At 33.5% G+C, this 23,192-nt stretch overlaps 1 protein-coding gene across 1 annotated transcript in view; it reads left to right on the top strand.

Moving 5' to 3' along the window:
* Positions 1–23,192, top strand: part of EML5 (EMAP like 5) — a 128,206-nt gene that overhangs the window by 35,838 nt on the left and 69,176 nt on the right. The window contains exons 6-13 of the mRNA XM_067295610.1: positions 7,308–7,443; positions 11,631–11,832; positions 13,047–13,184; positions 13,937–14,193; positions 16,782–16,994; positions 18,795–18,962; positions 22,372–22,478; positions 22,845–22,963. Coding sequence (XP_067151711.1) covers positions 7,308–7,443; positions 11,631–11,832; positions 13,047–13,184; positions 13,937–14,193; positions 16,782–16,994; positions 18,795–18,962; positions 22,372–22,478; positions 22,845–22,963 — 1,340 coding nt within the window. The remainder of the gene's footprint in view (positions 1–7,307; positions 7,444–11,630; positions 11,833–13,046; positions 13,185–13,936; positions 14,194–16,781; positions 16,995–18,794; positions 18,963–22,371; positions 22,479–22,844; positions 22,964–23,192) is intronic.

Here is a 23,192-nt window from a genome sequence, read left to right as displayed (position 1 = left end):
AAGCAGTAAAAGTTAATTTTATTTCCTATAAGAAAGAAAATTTCTGTATATTTCTCATATGAATATTTCTATTTCATTCTCTAATATGTCTCATAAACATTTGTAACTGGAACTGGCAGTATTGGACTGGATGTGATGATGCATGCAACTGAAATATTAAAACCACTCTTTATAATTTGTTCAGGTAGAATGGAGAGAACAAAAAAGTGATGAATGATCTATATGTGGGAGAAGTTTCAGTCAGTCTGTAGTAAGAAGACCCTTTTGGTTTACTGGTGATTTAGAAGTGTACATTTGGGAATTACCAATCTAACCCCTTTTAAATTATTAGTTAATTCAGAAAACTGTATAATATGATAGTGTATCTGATTCTGAATAAAAAGTAGAGTTATGAAGAACGTAAGTGTGGGAAACGTATCCTAGACTATATTTCTTGCTTTTGAAATTTCTTCCTATACATATATATGTATGTACAAAAAAATTTATGTACACATACCCTCCTATATGCACCTATTGGAACATGTAAAGTATTCATTAAGGCCCAAATCAGAAGCCAGAAAGTATGAGGGAATATATCCCTGATTCTTACTCTATACCTTAGGACTTTTTTTTTTTGTTTGTATTCATATTTTCCTAAGGTGACCTGGATATTTACTTTTTAATATTGAAGTTTGGGAAAAGGAGTTTTTAAATGGTTTAGATGGCATATGCAGACCTGGATACCTAAAGGAAATAGCATACTTTGTCTCCTATCTAAAACTGATTAGGAGAATACCCTTCCATCCGGTTCAGTGCTGTAAAAGACATCTGTCCTGTATATCCACATATTTGTTACTTCAAGTATTCAAAATTTCAACTGCTTTTTGTCAAAATGATGTATTGCTTTTCAGCTGTTTCGGTATGAAAAGGCCCAACCGTTAAAGACAGGATGATGAGAACTTGTTGTTGCATTACCTTAGGTGCTGCATTAGTTCCTTGCTGAGCACAAGATCAAATTTGAAGTGCTCTGTTCCTTATCCTTATCTGTAGCATCAGTGGACAGAGCTCAGGTGACCTTGGAGTAGGTCTCATCTAACCTGTTTTTGGCTGGGTCCTTTTGGATCAATGGAACTGTTCTCTGCAGTAGGTACACAAGTCCATGACTCTGGAATTCTTTCCACAAGCAGTTAGAGTCTCTACAAATCTCACCAATTTCAGAAAATACAATAAAATCTCTCTAAAAACCTTACTTTCTAACAAAATGAAAGCTAGTTTTATGATAAAATATTAGCTAAAAGGATAATATTGTCAGGCAGTTGTAAACACAAGATAAAAATTTGGAATAACAGTGTCTCCTCAGGCATACGAAGCTATAAAATTAATACAAAATAACTGTAAAATAATAAATTGTTTCTTCTTGTCTATTCTGTTAAAAGAAAATGCAGCTATAAATAATATTATTTGTGATGTGAATATGTTGTTGTTAAAGGCACAGAGTGAGCATGGTAGGGAATTGGTATAAATCACCCAATGTTGCATTCAGTATGCTCCTATTGGAATCCTCATCCTTCTTGCATGCCTGATTATCATCCCTCATCATCACTCCCTACCAGGCTTGAATTAGACTGAAAATTTATTCAAGGAAACATGTCTCATTATGTGCATAAAGCACTGTGTATTCCTTTCCTGCAACATAAATAGTAAGGATCTGAGATACAGGAACACATTTTCTGAAGTGCTAGGGATTTGAGGACATAGTCTGTCCAGCTGGTAGTGGTCTGTGTTAATACAGCAAACAGGTTCTTTTCAAAGTTTTGGCTGCCTTTATTATAGTTACCTTAGTTGAAAAGGCATTTTTCATTTTAAGAATAATACAATATGAAAAATAAACAATGGTATGGTGTCCAATATAGGTAACAGAGGAAATAGATAGCAGCTTTATCACTATCAGACAAAATAAGAATTCACAGCTAAACCAAATTATCTGTCTTCTGTCATAGCAATACTAAGAACTGTAGACAGAGGAAAGAAGAGTTGCTGGCAGATTCATATCAGAGTTTGACTGGGAAACGAAAAGGTGAAAGAAAACAGCGTGTTGGAATGACTGGGGAATCATTTGGAAGAGGACTACAGTTCCGTCGAACATAGAAGTAGGAGCGAAAGGTAGAAAAGATGAAAATGAGCAGGAGTTAAGAGTAAAGGCACGGCGCTTATATGCAGAGGATGTTAGATAGCAATGGGAAATTGTAGAATTTTGTTTTTGCAAATCTCTCCTGAATAATAATAATAATAATAAAAGTTTTAAAAGGGAGAAGGAAAACAGGGCAACACTAAAGCATATGTAAACTTACTGGCAGTGGCAGTACTTTAGGAGTTTATTTGTAAGCAGTACATCTGATTCTGGAAAGTTAACAATATGTATACACATTGATTTTTTTTAAAAAAAACAGTCTTTTATCAGATGTCACATTTTTGTACCACTGAAAAGAGCAGACAATAGAACCTTTTTATTTTCATCGTCTTGTAACTTCTAAATTTGAGGTAGTTCATAATTATCAAGTATATTAAACATACACACAAGATGTTACTTAAGTACTAAAACTAAATAGTATGCTTATTTTAAAAACACTGTATATTTTAAAGATTCTTGTGTGCTGTGCTTTTGCCTTGCATAGTAAACATACGTAAGATGCTTTCTCAGCAGCTGAATAATTTATTTTGAGATAGTCTTTCAGAGGTACACATTAAAGTTGTGTGGATTGATGTCAGAAACTGAGGTTAAATAACAAGCTCGAGGTTAAATAACAGGCACACTGTTAAAACTATTGCACGTCTATGTTGGTTGGCTGAACGCTGATTAAATATAGATGGAAACAATATAATGAACTTAAATGAATGGTTTTAAGCTGGTATCGTGTACCGGCATATTAAGTCGCACAGTATTTTTCTCCTACTGCTTAGGCTGTTCATGAATTTGAAAGGTAACTGTCCACTTACATCGTTTCAGACATGAGAGGCATGTAAACAATTATTTTTAATTTGTTATAGTAATATGCACATTTTTGATTAACTGTTTTAGGCATAATTTGTTAGGAAGATTAAATTGCACTGTGATGTCTCTCCACTGTAAACACACCAAAACCAATTTTAAACATTTGCAATCCTTTTCCTTGTTAGGCAATATGTTTTTAGAGGGGTTATCTTAGAGTTAGGGCCCAGCATATGAGTTGTTTTATATGTTAGCTTGGATGACCTGTGTTGTATCTAGGAGTAAAAAGGAGCCAGTGCAGTTTTCATAGAACTGGTATAATGTTTCCATTTTCCGTATTGCTCAGTAGAAGACTGTTTCTTCTTGTACCTGCCTGACATTTCCATATATAGCTTGGCCCTAATTGCAGCTAACTGCAGTAATGTGTTTTAGGAATTGTGTAGTCAGGATTAGTGTGGTGGATTTTATATGAACTACTGCATTTTAGATAAATTAAGAATTTTTTGTCTGTTGGAGGCAAAATAGGTCCAGAAGCACTAGGAAACCTATGACTACCTCAGTATTGCAGATTTCTTGGAGATATATATGTGTAATGGAAAAATATTCATGCAGTAGAGACCCTCTTTGTCCAGTTTTTCTTGTGCTTCTCGGAGCAAATATCATTTTTGGTATATCCAGGCATTTATTACTTTGTTTGCTGTCATTCAGTTCTTTCTTTCTCAACTGGATGGAACACAGATGTAATACCAGCTGGTTATATTGGAAAAATAGGAAATGTCTTGCATTTTGCAAAAACTGCCAATCAATTTGAATTATTATTTCCAGGATCTTCCCATTCATTTTGAGCAGGCAAATATAACACAGTAAAAGTGCGTGATCTTTCATGATCTTTCTCATTTTCACGAGAAATTTCTTATAGCAGAAGAACACTGTCTGTAGGTCATATTTTTTTAACTTTTAAGGTGGAAGACCTTGATCTATAACTTATTTTGATTCAGGAGGACTATTAATAAAAAAAAAAATTGTTACACTCATTATTTAATTGGAGCAAACAAAGTCAGTGCCTTTGTTTGCCCCTCATTACTGTTAGGAGACTAGTGACCATTAAGAACAGAATTATGTTAATGACAGTTCCAGACTGAAAGGATTAAGGGAAGCTGGAAGGCTCCAAAGTTGCTTTGCTTTAACAATTTTGACATTTTCTAATAGCAAAGATTTAGTGGAAGGATTATGACTGGCCAAGCTAGCCGAGTAAAGAATTTTTTCCCCCTTAAGTGCAGGCCTAACAAGTAAATGAAGGGTAGCTAAGCTCAACTTCCTCCATTACATAGTGACTCTCCCTATTAATAAGGGGCCTTTTTTCACTTTTGCCTGTAATTCTACTATTCCAGCGGCACATAGACTAAAATGAGGATGTCCTATTGCATTTCAAGAGATTGAGCAAGCACATCTGCCAAATCTCCTTGGCAACCAGTATGTTCTTGTCAAGATAAGGATATTCTGTGAAATGGAAAGCAGATTAATCCTGGACCCACTTGATCTTATCTTCAGAACATTCAGCCGGTATCCCATATCACTAAATGTCTGATTTGTTTTTAATACAGACTAATTAAATCATGGATTTTGAAAGGAGTTAATTAGAGAAAAGAAAATAATCTAATTCCATTATCAAGGCTGCATTCCAAAAAGAGCTTTAGAAGATTTAAATAAGCCAGAACTTGGGCAAAATTTGGTACATGATACATAATGAGCCCAAACTCCTTCAGCCTCAAATTTGCTCAATGGTGATAAAAAGTTAATGCAGTAGAACAGATGGGCATACACGCGCAAAACCAAACATAGTTTGGACTGTTTTTTCAAAAATCTTTAGGCTTCTAAAGAAGCAGAAAGAGGATTTTCAGAACATTAGAGATAATGTGAGTTAGCCTTCTAATGTGCCTATGACTTGAAAATTCCACTACATTTCTGTTTAGTCATAAATACTTATGAAAATGTGGCTCATCTTAAAAGCCAATGTCCTGAGGGTGGACATTTCACTTTGAAAAAATTGAGTTCTACCACATTTATCTTTGAGTCTTGATTGTCACTGGACATTTTACCAATGCTTTGCTTTTTTTGTAAAAACTGAGAAAGACTATTTATTTCTCAGCTCTTAGAGTGATGATATCCCTGGTAACTGACCCTGGAGAAGCAAACACAGTCCATACTTCATGATGATCAGTCCATTGTGATACTTGCTTTAGTTATAGTTTGAGGAGAAAAAACAACTTGGTAGGAGAGGATTGTCATGAATCCCTGGAAACTCTCACAAGCCACAACACTGGATTCTAATTTGTTGTGTTCCTGTATAGGTTTATTTGACTTCAAAATTAATCTCCCCTTTGGAAATAGTTTTCACTCTTGGCAGTAATGTGCTTTAATACTTCAAAATTGTGGCCCAGATAGAGAAACTATTGGAACTGTGCTTCTACTCTTTTACAAAACTGAAATTTCAAAACAATATTATAGAAGTTTTATGCTTGTTATTAATTGTTTTACCGTCTCTTGGATAGTAGTTCCAGAACCACATTTTCCCTTCCATAATTTTTAATGATTTCCTGCTTTTTTTTTTCTTGTCATAGCTGAATGTTAAATGTTCTCAATAAGTATAGGAACAATTTTTAAACTTCTCATAGAAGTATTAGCTGAAGTTGTGTTTTCAGTAGCACCACATACTGAAATGCCTGAGATGCTTTGGAAAATAAGTAAGACTGGTGAGTTGTCTTAGTTTTTGTTTTCTGAGGCCCACCTTTAAAATAAAAGCATATATTTTAAAATCACTTGTATAAATCAAGTGGTATAAAATAATCACTGTATTCATTATAAATTAATATTCTTTGTCACAAAATGTAAAAAATCCCAGGTATGTTTATGAACTGGTTGCATAGAAGCTGGCTAATAACAAGAAAGGGCCTCAACCAAGCCTAATGGAGATCACTGGAAACCTTTCTACTGACATTGCTGGGAGCTGGACCAGGCCCTAAGGCAAGAGGATGTGAAACTAAACTCCTTCTAGGGATAAGGAGCAGCAGCCTGAGGATCATCATCATCATGGCTGAAAGCAATATTGCGGCAATTCTCTCAACTTAGTGTTTATCACCAAACATATTAACCTACTGTTTTTGAGTTAGGTAATATGTGGACCAAAAATACTTGAGCAGTTCAGAATCCTTAGCCTGTACCTTCAAAAGACGATGCAAAAGGGATTAATTAGAAGTAGTAAATGTTTGTTGTAGGAGTTTGGAGTGGTGAATCATGATAAATAATGTTTGAGAGGTCCAGTCTATGAAATAATTTGAATTCATAGGTTAGATGAGTAAAGTGTTTTAATGGATTTGTTTTTATAATGTGGGCATAGATTAATCTGGTAACTGTGTATACTGTTTTGGTTGTTCATTTGTTTGTTTCTTTTAAACAGTTAATGTGGGAAAGGATGAATGAACAAAACGGATAATCAGCTGAACATGAACCTTTTAGCAGCATCCATCCCTGGATATATAATTGCAATTTTTCTTGTAAAGGTAGAGGAATATAAATGCAGAATATAAAGCCATGGGTATTAACCCTGTGCTTAGCATTACTAAAATATTTACTGGAGTTGAAATGACTCTTGAGAAATTGAATGTGTCTGTTTTGTTTTTTTGTTCTAAAGTCATAAAAATTACTTATGAGAAACAAAGCACAGATATTTCGTATTGATCGTATTAATCACTCAATTTATCAAAGAATATATTTTATTCTGTCTCTTTTTCTTTCAAATGAAGATCAATTGACTTTCCAAAAAAGATTGGGACAACTGAAATGGAAGTTGTTGATTTGCTGCAGGAATTATGAATAAAATGTCATGCTTTGATTAATCAAGATTATAATATACCTTTTTTTTTTTTTTTTTAAGAGTAACAACTGTGTATGGACACTTAAGGACACTTAATTGCTTTAACTGGCTTATCTTTGTCTATTTTAAACTTAACTTCATTTTGTCATAAATTAATTGGGATTAAGACAGGTTTGTAAACTGTCAAACGAAATTTGAACTGATGTAGTTCAGTTCAGTTCTGGATGTGCAGTTAAGCTAGCGCATATTTCTTGTGTATACAAGCCCTAAAATCTCATTTTGGGTGACTCTTTCATATGTAAAGCTTGCATTTGTTGCATATGTTTGTATTTGTTGCCTATGTTTGTGCTATTTTCAACAGCATAACAGGTGGGAAGACATTCTCTACTGTCACAGAGAAGCATTTTGCTTTGCATCATGGTATCTGTAATCCGTATGTACTGTTAAACAGAATTTTATTTTCAGGCAGGAATTTTCAGCATGAATGCCTGTGAAGAGGGGTTTGCCACTGGTGGCAGGGATGGCTGTGTTCGCTTGTGGGATTTAAATTTTAAACCAATTACTGTGATTGATCTCAGGGAAACAGACCAAGGATATAAAGGTAAAAAGAACCCTCTCACTTTTGATATACCATCAGGTAGAAAATTTGTCACTGTTTTGAACAAGAAAAGACTTCTAAAAATACAACAACAAAAAAAAAAGAAAGAAAATTGTGGTTTCATGTGTTTTAATATGAATTATTTGCCAGATGAGAAATAGTTTGTGTTTTGACGATGTCCACTTATTGGAAGATCACATAGTCCTTCAAAGATATGCAAAATATCATAAGAAGCAGTAGACACAGAGATTAAACTTTTTTCTTCTAAACTAATAAAATGCACATTTTTCCTGCAGCACAGCAGGTTTTACCAAGGAACGGTAACGCTGAAAGAGAACTTTAAAGACACGGTGAGGTCTATGATGAAAAACAGCAGAGTGCAGAAATTGCCTTACATAGTTAGCCAGATTTTTAGCAAAACTGTTTGGAAACACTAATTTATACTTTCATAGTATTTAGAACTCTGCCTAGATATACCAAATATATGATAAAGGATGACTTCAATTTATGGTTTATGTCACACTAAAGTGTTACATCTAGGAATTTACAGCATATTTAACATAATTGTCCTAGGTATTGTTGCTGTAGTAATTCAGGAAAATAAACTTATACTGCAACACTAATGTCACTTACAATATTGCTTTCATTGGCATTAGTTCCCCCTGCCCCAGTCATTTTGCTTTAACCTTTTCTAAGGTCTGGCCAAGAATTTGACATGTGGTGCAGTGTCTGAAGACAGTTAGATGCATCAGTGGCAATAAATAACTGATTACAAACAAGTAAAATAAATGTTTGTATTCTGTAATTGATTTGGAAATCCCACCAAGATTGTCAAATATTCCAACAAGATTGAATGCAGTCCATTTTAAATGCCCTGGAGTACAGTGAATGTCATGGCTGGGACAATTTAAGAGAAATAATTCCTTCAATCTCCAAACAAAGGACAAGCATATCCATATTCATACTTTCTTTACTTCATAGGAAGATAGACTCATTTTCTGTCTCCAGTATTTTATAAAACTCCTCCTTAACTGACTTTTCTGGGTAATCATTTCAGTTTCTGTGATATCTGACAGATTTATTTCAAAGCATTAAAAAAAAAAATCACAGAATTCATTATTTCTAAATACAATAATTACATATTAGGATTCCATTGAACCCCTAATTAGTGTTTCAAAGTAGGGTGTATATAATGGGACTTGCCCCTTCAAATTAGGAAGATTAAATCTAGTTTTCAATATATTTGTCAAGAGTAAAGGAAAAATATATGTTTGCATTCAGCTATGTTTCTGTCTTCTGGCACCCTATTACCCAATTAACTTCGTGTTCTTTGGAGATACTCCAGATTGGGTAATTAGATTCTAAGTGAATTTATACATTATCAAATGCATTTTGAAATGAAGCTATTCTGCTGTTGTGTCTCATTTTCAAAATGCTACTGATATCAGTGCATCTGTCATTTCTGCTATTGTTAATTAATAGTTTTTCTTCAAAACAATCTATTTGTAGATACTTTTTCTTTCAGTAGTTTATTTAACTGTAGCCCACTTTAAGTCTCTAACGAAATTAGATGTCTTTTTATTTTAGCAACAACAATAAATAATGTAGGGTAGCAGTGACTGTTGTAATAAAATTGTGAAACACTTGTTATAGTTTTGTCAGTCACCTCCAGTTTTTTTTCTTTTGAGCATAAACATAAGTCCATCTTCAACAAGAAGTTTGGTGGTAAAGTCATACACCTTCACACTGTTAAAATTTCCTACAATTTGAACAACCACAGAACATAGTTTATATAAGAATTAATATAAGAACTACGTAAGAACTTGACATTTGCCAAGGAAAATATCCCAAAGCCAGAATTGTGTTTTACCATTAGCGTAAAAATCCATCCAGGTTTGGAAAAGATATATTTGGGGAAGCTGGAAGAGAAAGGGAGATCTGTTTGCCGATATATGCATTAGAAACTTTGGTAGGCTTACTTCTAAATTTGCTGCATTTCTCATTTCTATTGTGTGTAGTTGAAAGCTTCATTTCATTCCCTGTTTTTTTCTTTCAAACTTGTTCTCCACTCCAAATGGTTTCCTTTGCTTTCAGCAGAACACATTCTTGCCAGGAGTTCTGCTGAATTCTTCCTGATCAATTATGAGAACTCTACCTTGTCTTGCTTGACTTGTCAAATGCCTGTAGCACAGCTAACAGTTTTATTAAAATCATATCTATCTTAAATTTAGGTTCCTGAATCTTCTCCCTTTGGTCTTTTAAATTGCTGATTATTTTTACCATATCCCTTTGAGGATTGCCTTCATGACCTCTCTTTCTGTTCATTTTCTTAGTTGCATTCTCTGTTTCTCCTATACCTTGTCTGTGGGTAGTTTTATCTGCAAATGCAAACTCAGGTACCGTTATCTGCATGGATGGCTCACAGAGCTGTCCGTTGACTTTAGATATATCTCTTTGCAACCAAACTGTTTTCCAAATATCTGTATCCACCACAAGAAGCTCCAGATTACTAAAACAGATCTCTTAATCAAACATCCTGGTTATTTCTTTCTTTATTTTTTAATAGCTGTAGACAATATAGCCATATAATGTCTAGATCATGGGAGTGAATGATAGGGTGGTAATGCCTATATTCACCAGTGCAGCACAATAGGAACAAATGTGTAAAGCGACACAGTTGATCCTGAGGGCTTGATGTCCATAATATATATTCATTTTGAGGTATGTTTAATTGAATTACTGCTGGTCTGGTTCTGTGGACTGAACATTGCTTAGCAGTTGGAGCAAATTTAATGCACTCCTGGAGCACATCTTTCAGTTCAGTTTCACATGGAAGAAATCTTGTTTGTGCATTCAGAGGCTGTTCTGGGGCACAAAGCATGGTAAGTAGGCATGATCAGGAGCTTTGCTTCAAAAGCTTGTTTTGTCAGAACTAAAACACCGATGTGATGCACGAGACTGGACTGCTAACCCTCACATTCACTGTTTCTAAGACTTAAATTTTTTTCTTTGTAACTTTAATACCTTCTTTTCCCTTTAAACAGTTAAAAACATTTTTCAGAAACACATCAACTCATACTATTACAATATTCCCTTCCTTAGCCTGATAGGTATAATTTTGCCTCATTTGTGTCAATCCAGAATAGTTTTTCAACAATCATTCTTGACCTGCCCTCCTCAAAAGTCAGTTTTTTGGCAAAGTGAGTTGGAGTTAGGCGTTGTTACCACCTGGTTGTTATCTACACCTGAAACTGCCAGAATTGATTTACACTAGCAGACTGTAGTGAATACAGTTTTAAAAAGTGCGTATTCCTAAAATTGGGCATTTAAGACAGTATTCCCGGTATACAAGTGTCCTAGTTTTCATTTTGTTTATTATTATTTTTTCATTTTGTTTGTTACTGTCCTAGTTTTAGTTTTGTTTATTATATTGCCAACCTTCTCCACAAACAAGTGCAACTTGTGAGTACTTGGCTCTACTGTAAACCTGGAGGCTATGTCTGTTATTCAGAAATGTGTGTTAGATTCCATCCTAATCCCATTTCAACTCTTTGTATGTTGTTGCCAGTAAGATCTATTTTTATTTTTTATTTAGTTGGAAAAATTGTTCCAGATATTATTCAGATGTTAGAAAGATTGGCTTTAAGGGAAACGTCTCAGAAACAGGCTGGGAAGAAGAGAATCAGGCTCTTCGACTGTTTTACATTACTTCTAAGATATGCTCCACTGATACTTCTGTCACTTATATAATTTGGATTAGCCCCATTAGTGATATAGGTTCGCTGTTTGATCAGAAATTGTATTTTATATTGTCAGCTATTTTGAAGTTTAAGAGTATTAAATATATCCTTTCAAATGCAAAGGTTAGTATTATCTTACTCTCTTAGAGATCTCATAATACAAGTATTGGCTACATTACCTTTATTAAATTACAGGCATTTATTAAAATTAGACTTTTTAAAATTGAGTTGAATTGGGTTGAAAAGTTGTTGTTCCAAGGGCAGTGGTATGTGATATAGTTTGGAATAGATAATGGGAGTAAATGGAAAAATAAGTGAAGATATATGGATATTTCTTGATATTTTCTTGTTTTTCATGATTTTGTTATATGTTCTTTGTCATATGTTATGTTACCTTTCTTTTTGCTGGTTCACAGAATGTCCCTCTCTAACAATCTTCTACTTTTACAGGTCTCTCTGTAAGAAGTGTGTGCTGGAGAGGAGACCATATACTAGTTGGGACACAAGACAGTGAAATTTTTGAAATTGTGGTGCATGAACGTAATAAGCCTTTCCTGATAATGCAGGGGCACTGTGAAGGAGAGCTGTGGGCTTTGGCTGTCCATCCTACAAAACCATTAGCGATGACTGGAAGTGATGATCGATCAGTCAGGTAAAAAGATTTTTTTTTTTTTTTATACTGCATACTATTTTATACCCACAACTCATTTTATAGATAATGTAATTGAAATGTACCCATTTTTAATGGCACTAAAATGTGGTATTGGAGTGCTTGTGAACCAGTTATATTATGCATGATATTAGGGATCTCCAATACTAAAATGTAGTGGAAATGGATACTTCACAATTTACAGAAAGTACCAAATTTTAACAAATTTAATGTAGCCTAAACTTAAGCACACCTACGTGTGTGCCAGTATGCAGTGTTTCCTTTTCAGAAATTATGATGGACATTCACAGGTTACACAGAAAATAAATTAGATGTCAGGTTAACCACCTGAGCTTTTGGCTGTATCTAGTGAATCATCCGGACTATGGATTTTATCTCTACTTTTATAATGTTTGCATAGTATGGTCAAGCACTTGTTTTCACTCTTACCAGATTCACTTTTTTGATATGATGAGAATTAACTTCTCATTTCAGAATTGCAATAAACTTAATGCATCCATAGTAAATAAAATCTATATTCTGAGAAAGCTGAGTAATGACTCCCTTCTACAAGTTTATCTTTTCTGCAAAAAAACCTTTTCTCTTCTTTCTTAGAAATTAAGTGTTGGCATTTTTGTTAAATATCTAAGTGTAACATAGTTAAGCAAACATTTGTTGAATTATAAATTTTGAAATCCTGCTCTAGAATTCTGTATATATTGTAGATGATAGATGTTGTAAATGTTTTGTGTGATGTATCTTGTAAATGGCTATTACTAGTAAAACTTAGAAGTTATACTATTACCTAGTTATATGTAGGGAGTTTAGATGTATTGTGAATGATAACTTGTTAATAGGAAAGCATATATTTATACTGTAAAATCTTTAATTGTTCTTTAACCTTTTTTAGGTAAAATGATTAACAGAATAGTTTACTCAGAATTTTCACTGAGTATTTAAAAAATATGTTATTCTCTTTATTTTGAGAAAGTTAAACAAGATTAATCAGCCCCTGAATTTTCTCAATAGACTCTTCCTCATTCTTTTAAATATAAAAGTGTTCTTTTCTGTATGGAAAACTGAGAAGTTCCTGATGGAAAATTATTTTAAAATAGAACACTACCACATCCAGCATTCTACTGAAATTGCAGGCCTCTTGCTTTCTATCACACAATTGCAAACTATTCCCTACATTTTTAATTATTACTTTGTTTTAGAATTTGGAGTTTAATAGACCATGCCCTGATTGCCCGGTGCAATATGGAGGAGCCAATTCGCTGTGCAGCGGTTAGTACTGATGGAATCCATCTTGCACTTGGAATGAAGGACGGCTCTTTCACTGTGCTTCGAGTCAGGTACGTTATAAAAATTAAAAATTGCTACATTATAAACGCCTTCAAACTTATAATCTAATTGTATTTATAAACTATATATATACACCGATACTGTAGTGAGCATACGGGAGGAGATCACTTAATTTCTGTTTGAAATTGCTGGTCCTGAGGGTGCTCAGATGATTTAAATATATTTGTGCCACTCTGATTTGATGGAAGAGACTTTCCATAACAGCACATTTGAAAAAGTATATTGTTCTATTTACAAAGAAAGGCAGGGTTCTAGGATATGATTTACTTTAGGTTGCAGCTTCATTAATTATTTGTGAACTGTTAGGAAATAAATTGTTGTCACTTCCTTAATTGTTCCCGTGTGTTGGAATGCTGCTGTCAGCCCATCACCCAGGCAGAACTGATGCTCTGATCCCACAGTTTTAAAGGGCAGATGAGTTCTGTGGCTCATGTCAGTGAACTTTCCTTCCCCTGAGTGAACAAGGATCTGGTATTCTACCAGATTCTTTTTTTTTTTTCGGTGGCCACAGCTTTTGCACTCTTTCCATCAGCCAATGCAGGACCTTCCTGTGTCAGTGTTCCTTTCTCTTTTTTTGGGACACTAAGACATACCCAACCGTAAAAGTAACAGTGCTGTGTTCGTACATATGGTAGTAAAGTTCACTTTGTCATTTTGTAATTTTGTCATTTTTTAAAACTGGGAACTTGACCATATGATAAGACTTGTCTATACTTATGACCTGCTTTCTTTCATACTACAGAGATATGACTGAGGTTGTTCATATCAAAGACAGGAAAGAAGCTATTCATGAACTAAAATATTCTCCAGATGGGAACTTTCTAGCTGTTGGTTCCAATGACAGCTCTGTGGATATATATGGTGTTGTTCAGCGATACAAAAAAGTTGGGGAATGTATTGGATCTTTAAGTTTCATCACCCATATGGATTGGTCTTCGGACAGTAAATATTTACAGACCAATGATGGCAATGGGAAAAGACTTTTTTACAGGATGCCAAGTAAGATTCTGAGCTGCCTTTATGATAATCGGTACATGTTACAGATGGTGTATATATAGTAGTTTTATGAAAACAGCTAAATATATATCCTGGTTCAAAGCACTGGTTTATAGAAAAAAGTTTTCCTTTTCAAGTTTGTATAAATATTTACTATATTTGAGTAAGTACAGCATTTTCACCAAAGTTACTTAAATATTTTTGTCCTTATATAATTACTCTTCTTTACTACATATATTTTAATGGTAGATATGCTGACTACTTATAATTCATTTTATTTCTCAAAAGTAAAACTTCACTCTCACTTTTTGAGAGAAAGAAAAAAAACATATATTCAGATTCAGTTTTGCAGTATCTTAATAGCATTGTAGTATTGAGCTTGACTATTAAATGGATTATAGTTTGCACTGCAAAGATCAATAAATTCTGTCTCAGGTCATCTTGTTTTCTAGAACTATGTTTGCAGCAGAATTGAGGAATTTAATTTACAAGGGCTTTTACAGTGGGAAATTTATATTTGATAGATACAATCACAGCAATAGAACAATAGAACACAAATGTATGTGGCAGTATAACTGGATTAGGCAACTGTATAGAAAATGACAATTGAGATAAAGATTACCTAATGTAAGGATATCAGTCTGTTAGGAATTATTCACTGAATGCAAAAGAAATGTTGAAGCTGTGATACATATATGATTCAAGCCTGCAACCTTCAAAATGAATAAAAATATTACAGTGAAATTTAGCTGGGCAGTTCACGGATAACATAAGTTGAAATGCAGGTTGTATTTCCCTTTTATGGCAGGGGACTATTAAATAATTATATTAATTAATATATTAAGATACAGTTTTTAGATTCAAAGTATGTGGCAGCCCCATTTTTGTAAATATTTCCAAGACAATAGGAACAGGCCATACCCATGAAACTGTTTTTGGTCAAAATAATGCTCTCTGCAGCGGACATTATATGTGCATATTACATAAATCTTCAAATTTTAAGTAGTCGTGATATGGCAGTGTTCTCTGTCACAAGGTTTAACTTGTTTCTTCTGTGTATATGCATTTATTACATAATTGCATTCTATATTTTTCCACTCACAGTATTAGTTTTAATTACTTTTTGTCATCATCACTTACTGTATTGCCCCTTCATTTATTATGTAGTATTTGCACTTTGCACTGTACTTTGTTCATAGTTCCATGGAGCTTTTTGTGACTCTTTTTGCTGAAGTATCTAACTCATTCTGTATACAACTCTGATTCTGTGCACCAAATGAGATGAAAGATGTATAAGAGAAGATAGTGAGAATTTTATTAGACTGTAACCAAATGCATGCACAAAGGAGGAACAAATTGAAGTTAACACAGGTAGCCTTCAGCCTGGAGTTCTTTAATATTAGAGTGCGTGATTTTGAAATCTTGTTAATGTGAAATATTTTAGTGAAGGTAGGGAAGTTAGAGGAATCTCCTAAATATTTTAAAATAATGAACTGAATCGTTTAACACTTGAAATTCTGCTATAAGTGAGTAAGGAACTTACAGCTGCCCAATAGGAGATCTGTAGGACTTAGTCATGGGTATGATCAATATTAGAAGTCATCATTTACATGGATTAGTGACTGGAAGATATACCTTCAGTTATTTCATCTTAGCTGAAGAAAGTTCAAATGGAGCACCTGAGTTCCTCCCAGTTTTTGGAGGAGGATACAGTGGTTACTCTTTTCTCTAATATTTATCATAAAGTTTTTGTTTCCAATTTATTTTCCATTTTGTTCTGTCTCCTCCCCATGGCTGGTCTTTATTCTTTTTATTCTAGTCTACTTCAGTTCTCCCTTGGCCTTTCCCTCCATCCAAAGCTCCTGTATTATGGTACACACGGCTGCTCTCCCCTGCTGACTGCTCAGAACCCTATTAGCATTAAGAAAATTGTAGACAAGGTCCTGCTCAGGTTCTGCAGGTCTGGCAGTTGCACGCTCGGTCCAGTTCACAACTTCTATATTCACTTGCACTGTTCTTGTGTTCCTCCATGGGTATCTGCTTTTGGCCATTCCTGGAGATGCTATATATATTAAATGGGTCTTTGGTCTGACTCAGCACTCGTGCTTGTATGAAACTTTGTGGGAAAGAAACATTCTTGTTATAGGTAGAGTTAATGTGAAATAAAGTAACAAGGATCTAAACGTAAAATTTCAGGAATTTACAATGGCCAAATCTAGATGTTTCTTCAATTTTTGCTCCAAATAATCAAGTTTTTAGAATATTTCAACAACAGAATTCTCTCAAACTTTATTGTACAATGGCTAACTGTATTTGGTAAAGCTTTAAAAATAATACAGCTTCAATCAGGTATCAACAAATAATAAAAACTAAAGTAAAAAAAACCCCTAGGTCTTCTGTTAAGTAGTTTTGATCACAGGCCTTAATATTGATATTGCTAATCATAGAGGATTTCAGATCAGGATGTTATTAGAGTGTCTGTTTTTAGTTCTGTCTCAGTTGGATTTGATTTCTGGATATTTTTTGAAAATTCTACATTATTCAGAAAATGCATAAGTGAATATTGAAAAATAACTGCATTTTTTTCTTAGGTGGAAAAGAAGTAACAAACAAGGAAGAATTAAAAGGCATTCAGTGGGCATCATGGACCTGTGTTTCCGGCCTTGAAGTTAATGGAATCTGGCCCAAATATTCAGATATAAATGATATAAATTCTGTAGATGCAAATTTTATTGGGCAAGTTTTGGTTACAGCTGATGATTATGGAATAGTAAAACTCTTTCGATACCCCTGTCTAAGAAAAGGTAGTACCTTTCTTTGAGTTCAGTTATAAATGCTTATGAATTTTAGTTATTCCTAGAGAAAAGCCTTAGGAAACATTTTTTTGAAAATTATATAAATGGCCAGTATTTATTCTTCGAAGTTTAATTTAAGCTCAAAGGTAGAAAACAGTAGCAGGCTGGTAAAATGACAACTATAAAAGTAACTCATAATGTATTCTTTTGTTTACTTTTGAATAGACTATTCAAAGGTTTTATGCATGTTTTTATTTGTTAAAAGTTTCTTCCTTTTTTGATAGAACTTCGTGAGGTGAAGCAATAGCTACCCTTTCATATGAGATACATGTATGCAAGTACTTCGCCATGGTCTTCACGTAGTTCTCTTTTCTCTGGCCCTGGGATGGAGATTTGGGCCAGGGACTTCCAAAAATAAATTTATTAAGCAGTGTGGGGCAATAAATAAGTGAACAGCAAACTGCTTCTGTAATCAGGCTATCCCACTGTCTGTGTTCTTTGAAGTCTGAAAACTTTTGAAAAACTTTTTACTCAAAAATTTACTAATGGTAAGGACAAATCTCAGGTGAAACTTTTAAAGCTGAAGCCAAAAGCAAGGTATCTCACACCTCAAGACTAAGTAAAGAGGGAGACATGTCTATCTTTAGGCTGTGCTTGGCGAGAAAGACTTCATTCTTCAGAGTTACTCAAGAACTCCATTGTAGGCATCATTCAAATAGAGCCAAAACAGTGCATCAGTCCCAGAGATCTGTTTGTCTTCAAACTTGTAATGTGATGGTGATAAGAGGAGAATCATCATAACCTAAAAGTTTTCCTAGGGACTAGATTAAATGTTAGGTTTTGAAAGAGAGAAAAAAAAAGTCTTATAGTTGCATCATACTGTGTTTAATGCTGTCTGCAACCATATGATCTTCTTGATGGGTCTTAGGATATGTCTTTAAGCAATATGTGTTTTTAGAGAGATGAAATTTTTAAAAAGACTGATATTCCTTCATAATTTTCTCAACTCTAAAATGAAATGCTTTTAATATTATTACCTTTTACAAACAATCTTTCCAGTTTTGTTTTTCAATCTTGAGAGTGCTAAGGCTTTTATTGGCAACTGAGGTGATCCAAAAGTATTCTCTTGAAACCAATCTCCTCTCTAGTTGAAGTAAACTAATAATTTTACCCATTTCATTCAATTTTTGCACTAGAATCATGAAACTAAAGAAATCATGAGAACCTGTATAAGGGAGTGCTCTTAGGAACTTTTTTCAGTAACAGATCCAGTTATTGAGCTGTAATTCTGTCGGAGTCTTTGAAAAAGTTAACTTGACACAGTTATAATAAAAAAGGTGTGAGGATATGAATTGATGGAAGTGCCTAGCACTCAGATTCCACAAAGGGAAAAGTGGGAGCCAGCACTGAGAGCACACATATGGGGTTATTTTCACTATGCTAAATATACATGATTTAAAAATTAAATAAATGCATCGTCTCAATGTAGAAATATTACGTGGCAAAAATCTTCATTTAATTAAAAAAATTATTACACCTCATACTGGATTATCATGTGTCTTCTCTCTTTCTGTTTGACTTGTTAGAGATATTATATCATAAAACCCAAATTAAAATATTTATCTTAAAGACATATTAAAATTTGGGAATAGTGCCAAAAGTTAGTGCTATTAATTAAGGTAGCACTAGTAATTAAGGTTTCTTAATTAAACTATTACTTTATAGAAGGGTTCCTTGATACATTTTTCTAATATGCTTCTGAAAAATTTATTCCACACATATTGAAAGGGATTTTTGTTCTTGTTCTAGGAGCAAAGTTTAAAAAATATCTTGGACATTCTGCCCATGTGACAAATGTGAGGTGGTCCCATGATCACCAGTGGGTTGTTTCCATTGGAGGAGCTGATCATTCTGTCTTTCAGTGGAAATTTGTCCCTGATCGGAAGTTGAAGGACTCTCTTCATATAGCACCCCAAGGTAAGTAACTTATAAGATAAGGGGAGGAAGGGTGTTAATAAGGAAGCAAAGTTGTTTGGTGCAAGTAAAAAAATAAATATTCAGAATTGTCAGGTTTTGCAAAGTTTTTGTTCTTTAAACTTTGCAGTTTTGATAGTATCACTTAAAGACTTGCTTGCACCCTGTATATTTGGTCAATCAAGGCTATGAAAATAACACTGAGTTCCCTGTGCAAGGGTAATCTTAAAAGTTCTGGTCATCAATATGAATTTATTCATATTGATACATCTTATTTCACTGAATTGAGGAAAAGTGGAGAAATTTGTGTCACTGTGTTGATGCTCAGATGTCACTGAAAAAAGATGTTGTATATGCTTTTTTTATTAAAATTTTTGATGTATTTTGGTGTGTAAAGTTTTGATGTGATAATTTAACCTTTTTTTTTTTTTTAAGACACACTATCATTAAAGCTGAAGCAGGGTATAGGTGCTTAATATTTGCAAAAAATGTAGATCATGTTTTCACCACTGACAAATTTAGTTATTATTAAAGGCTTTGTTCTATAAATATATTTTAAAATCTTGAACTCTACTCCCAGCATGTGAAGTAAAATACATGTGAATTTCTCTGGAGAATTAGTCATGTTGACTTGCATCAAAATCAAGATGTTAATTTCTTTTTTTTATAGTTCATTATTATCTCTTTTTGAGTAAGTTGAATGGGACGTGGAGAATTTGGCTGTAATTTGGGGAGTTTGTTATAGCTGAGAAGGAAATTTTTCTTCAAAAAGTAATGATTTGATGTAAAAATATGTATGGTGTTGGTTATGTTATTTGATTTTAAATAGAATGGATAAAAATATATTAGATTAATTGTTAAATAATCTTGAGAATTAAAATTCTTATTTATATTGCCCATGAATTCTTGTTGTGTAGTTGTTAATGTCTTAAGTAGACATTTTATAGATACTGTATTAGAATTTCTTAAATTTTAATACACTGATAATCAGATTTCAGGTCCTGTTCTGAGATGCCCTGTTTACATTTTTATTCATGGTTTTGATCTTAAACTATTTTCTGCAACAGTATGATTGTCCATAATTCTTCTGTAGCCAAAGACAGAATATGTTAATATTGGAGAGTGTTTTTTTCTCTTAATTCTTTGATTTTGGGAAACTCAGAATCTGTGTTCCTTACTCAGAAATTCCTTTAGAGAATGTGTAATTTGAGTATGTGCTCAGTGCTTATGATAGGCTATTTGGGTGAGTCAAATATGCAAAATTGACACATGCTAAATTAGGGATTTTGGAGTGCATTTTTAGGAGAAAAGATAATAATGGGTAAGAAAGAATAGTCTTGATAGTTGGAAAAGCAAAACAAAGTAGAAAAGCAAAATGCTAGGTTTCATACAGAAATATGTTGATTACAAATAAAATATATTACCTAGGACAAGGGATTAACCATTTAAAAAAAAAAAAAAACTTAATTCAGTATTTAGTTAGTTCGTATTAGTCTGACGTTGTCGGAATGATTTTCCAGATTAGATAAATGTTTTGCAAAACCTTAATGTTATTTTAAGATATTTTAAGCATCATGCCTTCAATAACACTCTTCATCTGTAAATCTGTATTAAAATTAGTAATTGAATAAATGACCTTGGTGTAAATTAAACATAGTGACATAATGCTTCTACAAAAAAAGCTACTAGTTAAAACCCTGCATAAAATCTCTGTCAGTCTGCATGTTTATATATAAAGAGGATCTTTGTATGTAAGTGCATAGCATTAACCTCTACACTGATTTTTTTTCATAATACTTACAATAACACTCTTGTAATAAGCTACAGTTAAAATGAAATAAGTTATTTTACCCTTTCATTGGTTAGACTTGAATGAAGCTGTAACAGTTTTTTTAAATCTATGTTTCTCCAAATACACTCATTTTTGATTCGGTATCATTTCAAAATATGTCATGTTTATCCATAATTCCTTTAATTGTTGCTCAAATTCTCTCGGCTCTATCAGTACTTTTCCTGAATGTGAACATCAGAAGTGAGTACTCATTCAATACTGGACCTGTCAGTGCCAAATGAGGAAGCAATAGTTCTCTATATCATCTTGAAATTCTCCAAAAAGCCAGCTGGTTTGGCCCTTCATGTTGGGAACGCATTTTCAATCAATTCTTTCCCATGACCCAAATTTCTCATTAGCCACTGCTTCCCAAGATGAAATTCCCATACTGTAAGTGTAGTTTACATTCCTTGTTCGTACGTATGTGACCTTACTTCAGGCTGCATGACAGTATATACACTGCATACTACTAAATAGTATAGCTTGAAGGATTGTTCTTTATTGCATATTTCTAGAAACATTTCTACTGAATGATGATTCTCTGATTGCAATTACATTCTGAGATCTTTTAAAATTTGTTTGTGTTCTAGATTGATTTTGTGTCGTTTCTTAATCGAAATATTATGCAAGACCCAATCAAATATTGCAGAGATGTCCAAAAGTATTATCATTTATCAACCAGGATTATAATCTCATAAAAATATAAAGTGCAATTAATCGAGCTCTGTTTTTATGGATACTTTTTGATTAGCATTAATCTAATTTCATAATTTAAATTCTGTGCTAATCAACTTCCATTCAATCATTCAGTTGCTGATGTCCAAAATTGTCACAGTGACAGATTTATAATTAATCACAATGTTTAAGCCCCTTGCCTTTTTCTTTCTCTTCTTTTTTTAAACATTTGCTTTCTCTTATTGTTTTAAGCTTCCATGATTTAGGATTACCCCTCGGTTTATTAAAAGAAATAGACGTGTTATCCAGACAAGGTGATTTTGAATTCTCTAGCTCCAGTAGCTGTCTATTTAACATTCTTTTTAGTTTCTGTTGGAATGAAAAATGTGATATGACATTATCTGGCTTTCCCCCACATGTAAAACAGAAACATTAAATAACTACACTTTCTGCACAGTCACTGAAAATTTTACCATTTCCATCTTATATATGATTCTTCTTTTTTTTCTTAATCTACCTGAAGAATTTCTACTTTTATGACAAATCTCCTGGCCATAAGTTTCTCTTTGGATCTCTTTACTTCTGGTGTTAGTTTTCTGTGAGTCTTAGTTTCTGCTTTATACTCATTACTTCATTCTCTTCTTTCTTCCTTTCCTCTGAATGCTGAACAAAAACTAGCTTGCTCTCAAAAACAAACATGCCAGAAAATCAGTATACTTTCAAGTTGGCTTATCTGTAGTATCAGCGGAATTCAGGAAAGCCTCATGGGATCCTGCCAAACGTTAGCAGTTAATGTTGAGTCAGTGTAAGCATTGATAATCTAATCAGAAACATTAAGTTGTTGTTTTAAACAACTGTCTCGTAATTAGGTTGCTTCATTTTCTGCTTCTGTTTTCCTGATTACAGAGAGTTTGGTTGATTCTAACAGTGACGAATCAGATTCAGATCAGTCTGATGTTCCAGAGCTGGACTCTGAAATTGAACAAGAGACACAGATCACCTATCGTAGACAGGTACAGATTTTAGTTCTAACAGCAGCTGGAATGCTTCCCAGGGCTTGAGTAAGTCTTTAATCAGCACCTCCTGAAATCTGAGCTCTGAGGAGAAATTTAGCAAAAGCTTTAGAAGCGTTATTCTCTGCTGCACTCAAAGTATTCAAACAACAAAAAATAAATGATCATGTGTGTTCTTAGCATATTCTCTTAGAGTTTTGGTTGCAATTTAAAAATAAATTACACTGTATAATCACCGGCTACAGCTATTGAAGGTTTTTTCAGTGATGTCAGCAAACATTTTTGTGAGTGATAATTGTGGCTGAGTTCTCAGAAACATGCTTTTCTTGAGAATCTCTTAATTTATACGTATGCTCTTTCTTAAAGGTTTACAAAGAAGATCTACCTCAACTTAAAGAGCAATGCAAAGAAAAAAGAAAAAGTGCAGCTTCTAAGAGACGAGAGAGAGCTCCAGGGAACAGTATAAGATTACATTTTGTTCATGGGTATGAAAAACAGAATTCTTTGAAATATACAAGCAGACTGCACTGACTAACTTTGTGTTTTGTAGATTGTCATTTATGATTTAAGAATCTGATGAAAGACTTTTAGGTCAGTTGCTTTGTAAAGTAATTTTTTGTTTATTTGTGAAAAAATAAATTTATATTTGATAATTAGAAAGCTTTGATGCCAGGATAGACTAATTCTGAATATGTGTCCTAAAATGAATATGCA

The sequence above is a fragment of the Apteryx mantelli genome, chromosome 4, assembly GCF_036417845.1.
Source record: "Apteryx mantelli isolate bAptMan1 chromosome 4, bAptMan1.hap1, whole genome shotgun sequence".
Classification (NCBI taxonomy): domain Eukaryota; kingdom Metazoa; phylum Chordata; class Aves; order Apterygiformes; family Apterygidae; genus Apteryx; species Apteryx mantelli.
This window is presented reverse-complemented; position numbering and strand designations above follow the sequence as displayed.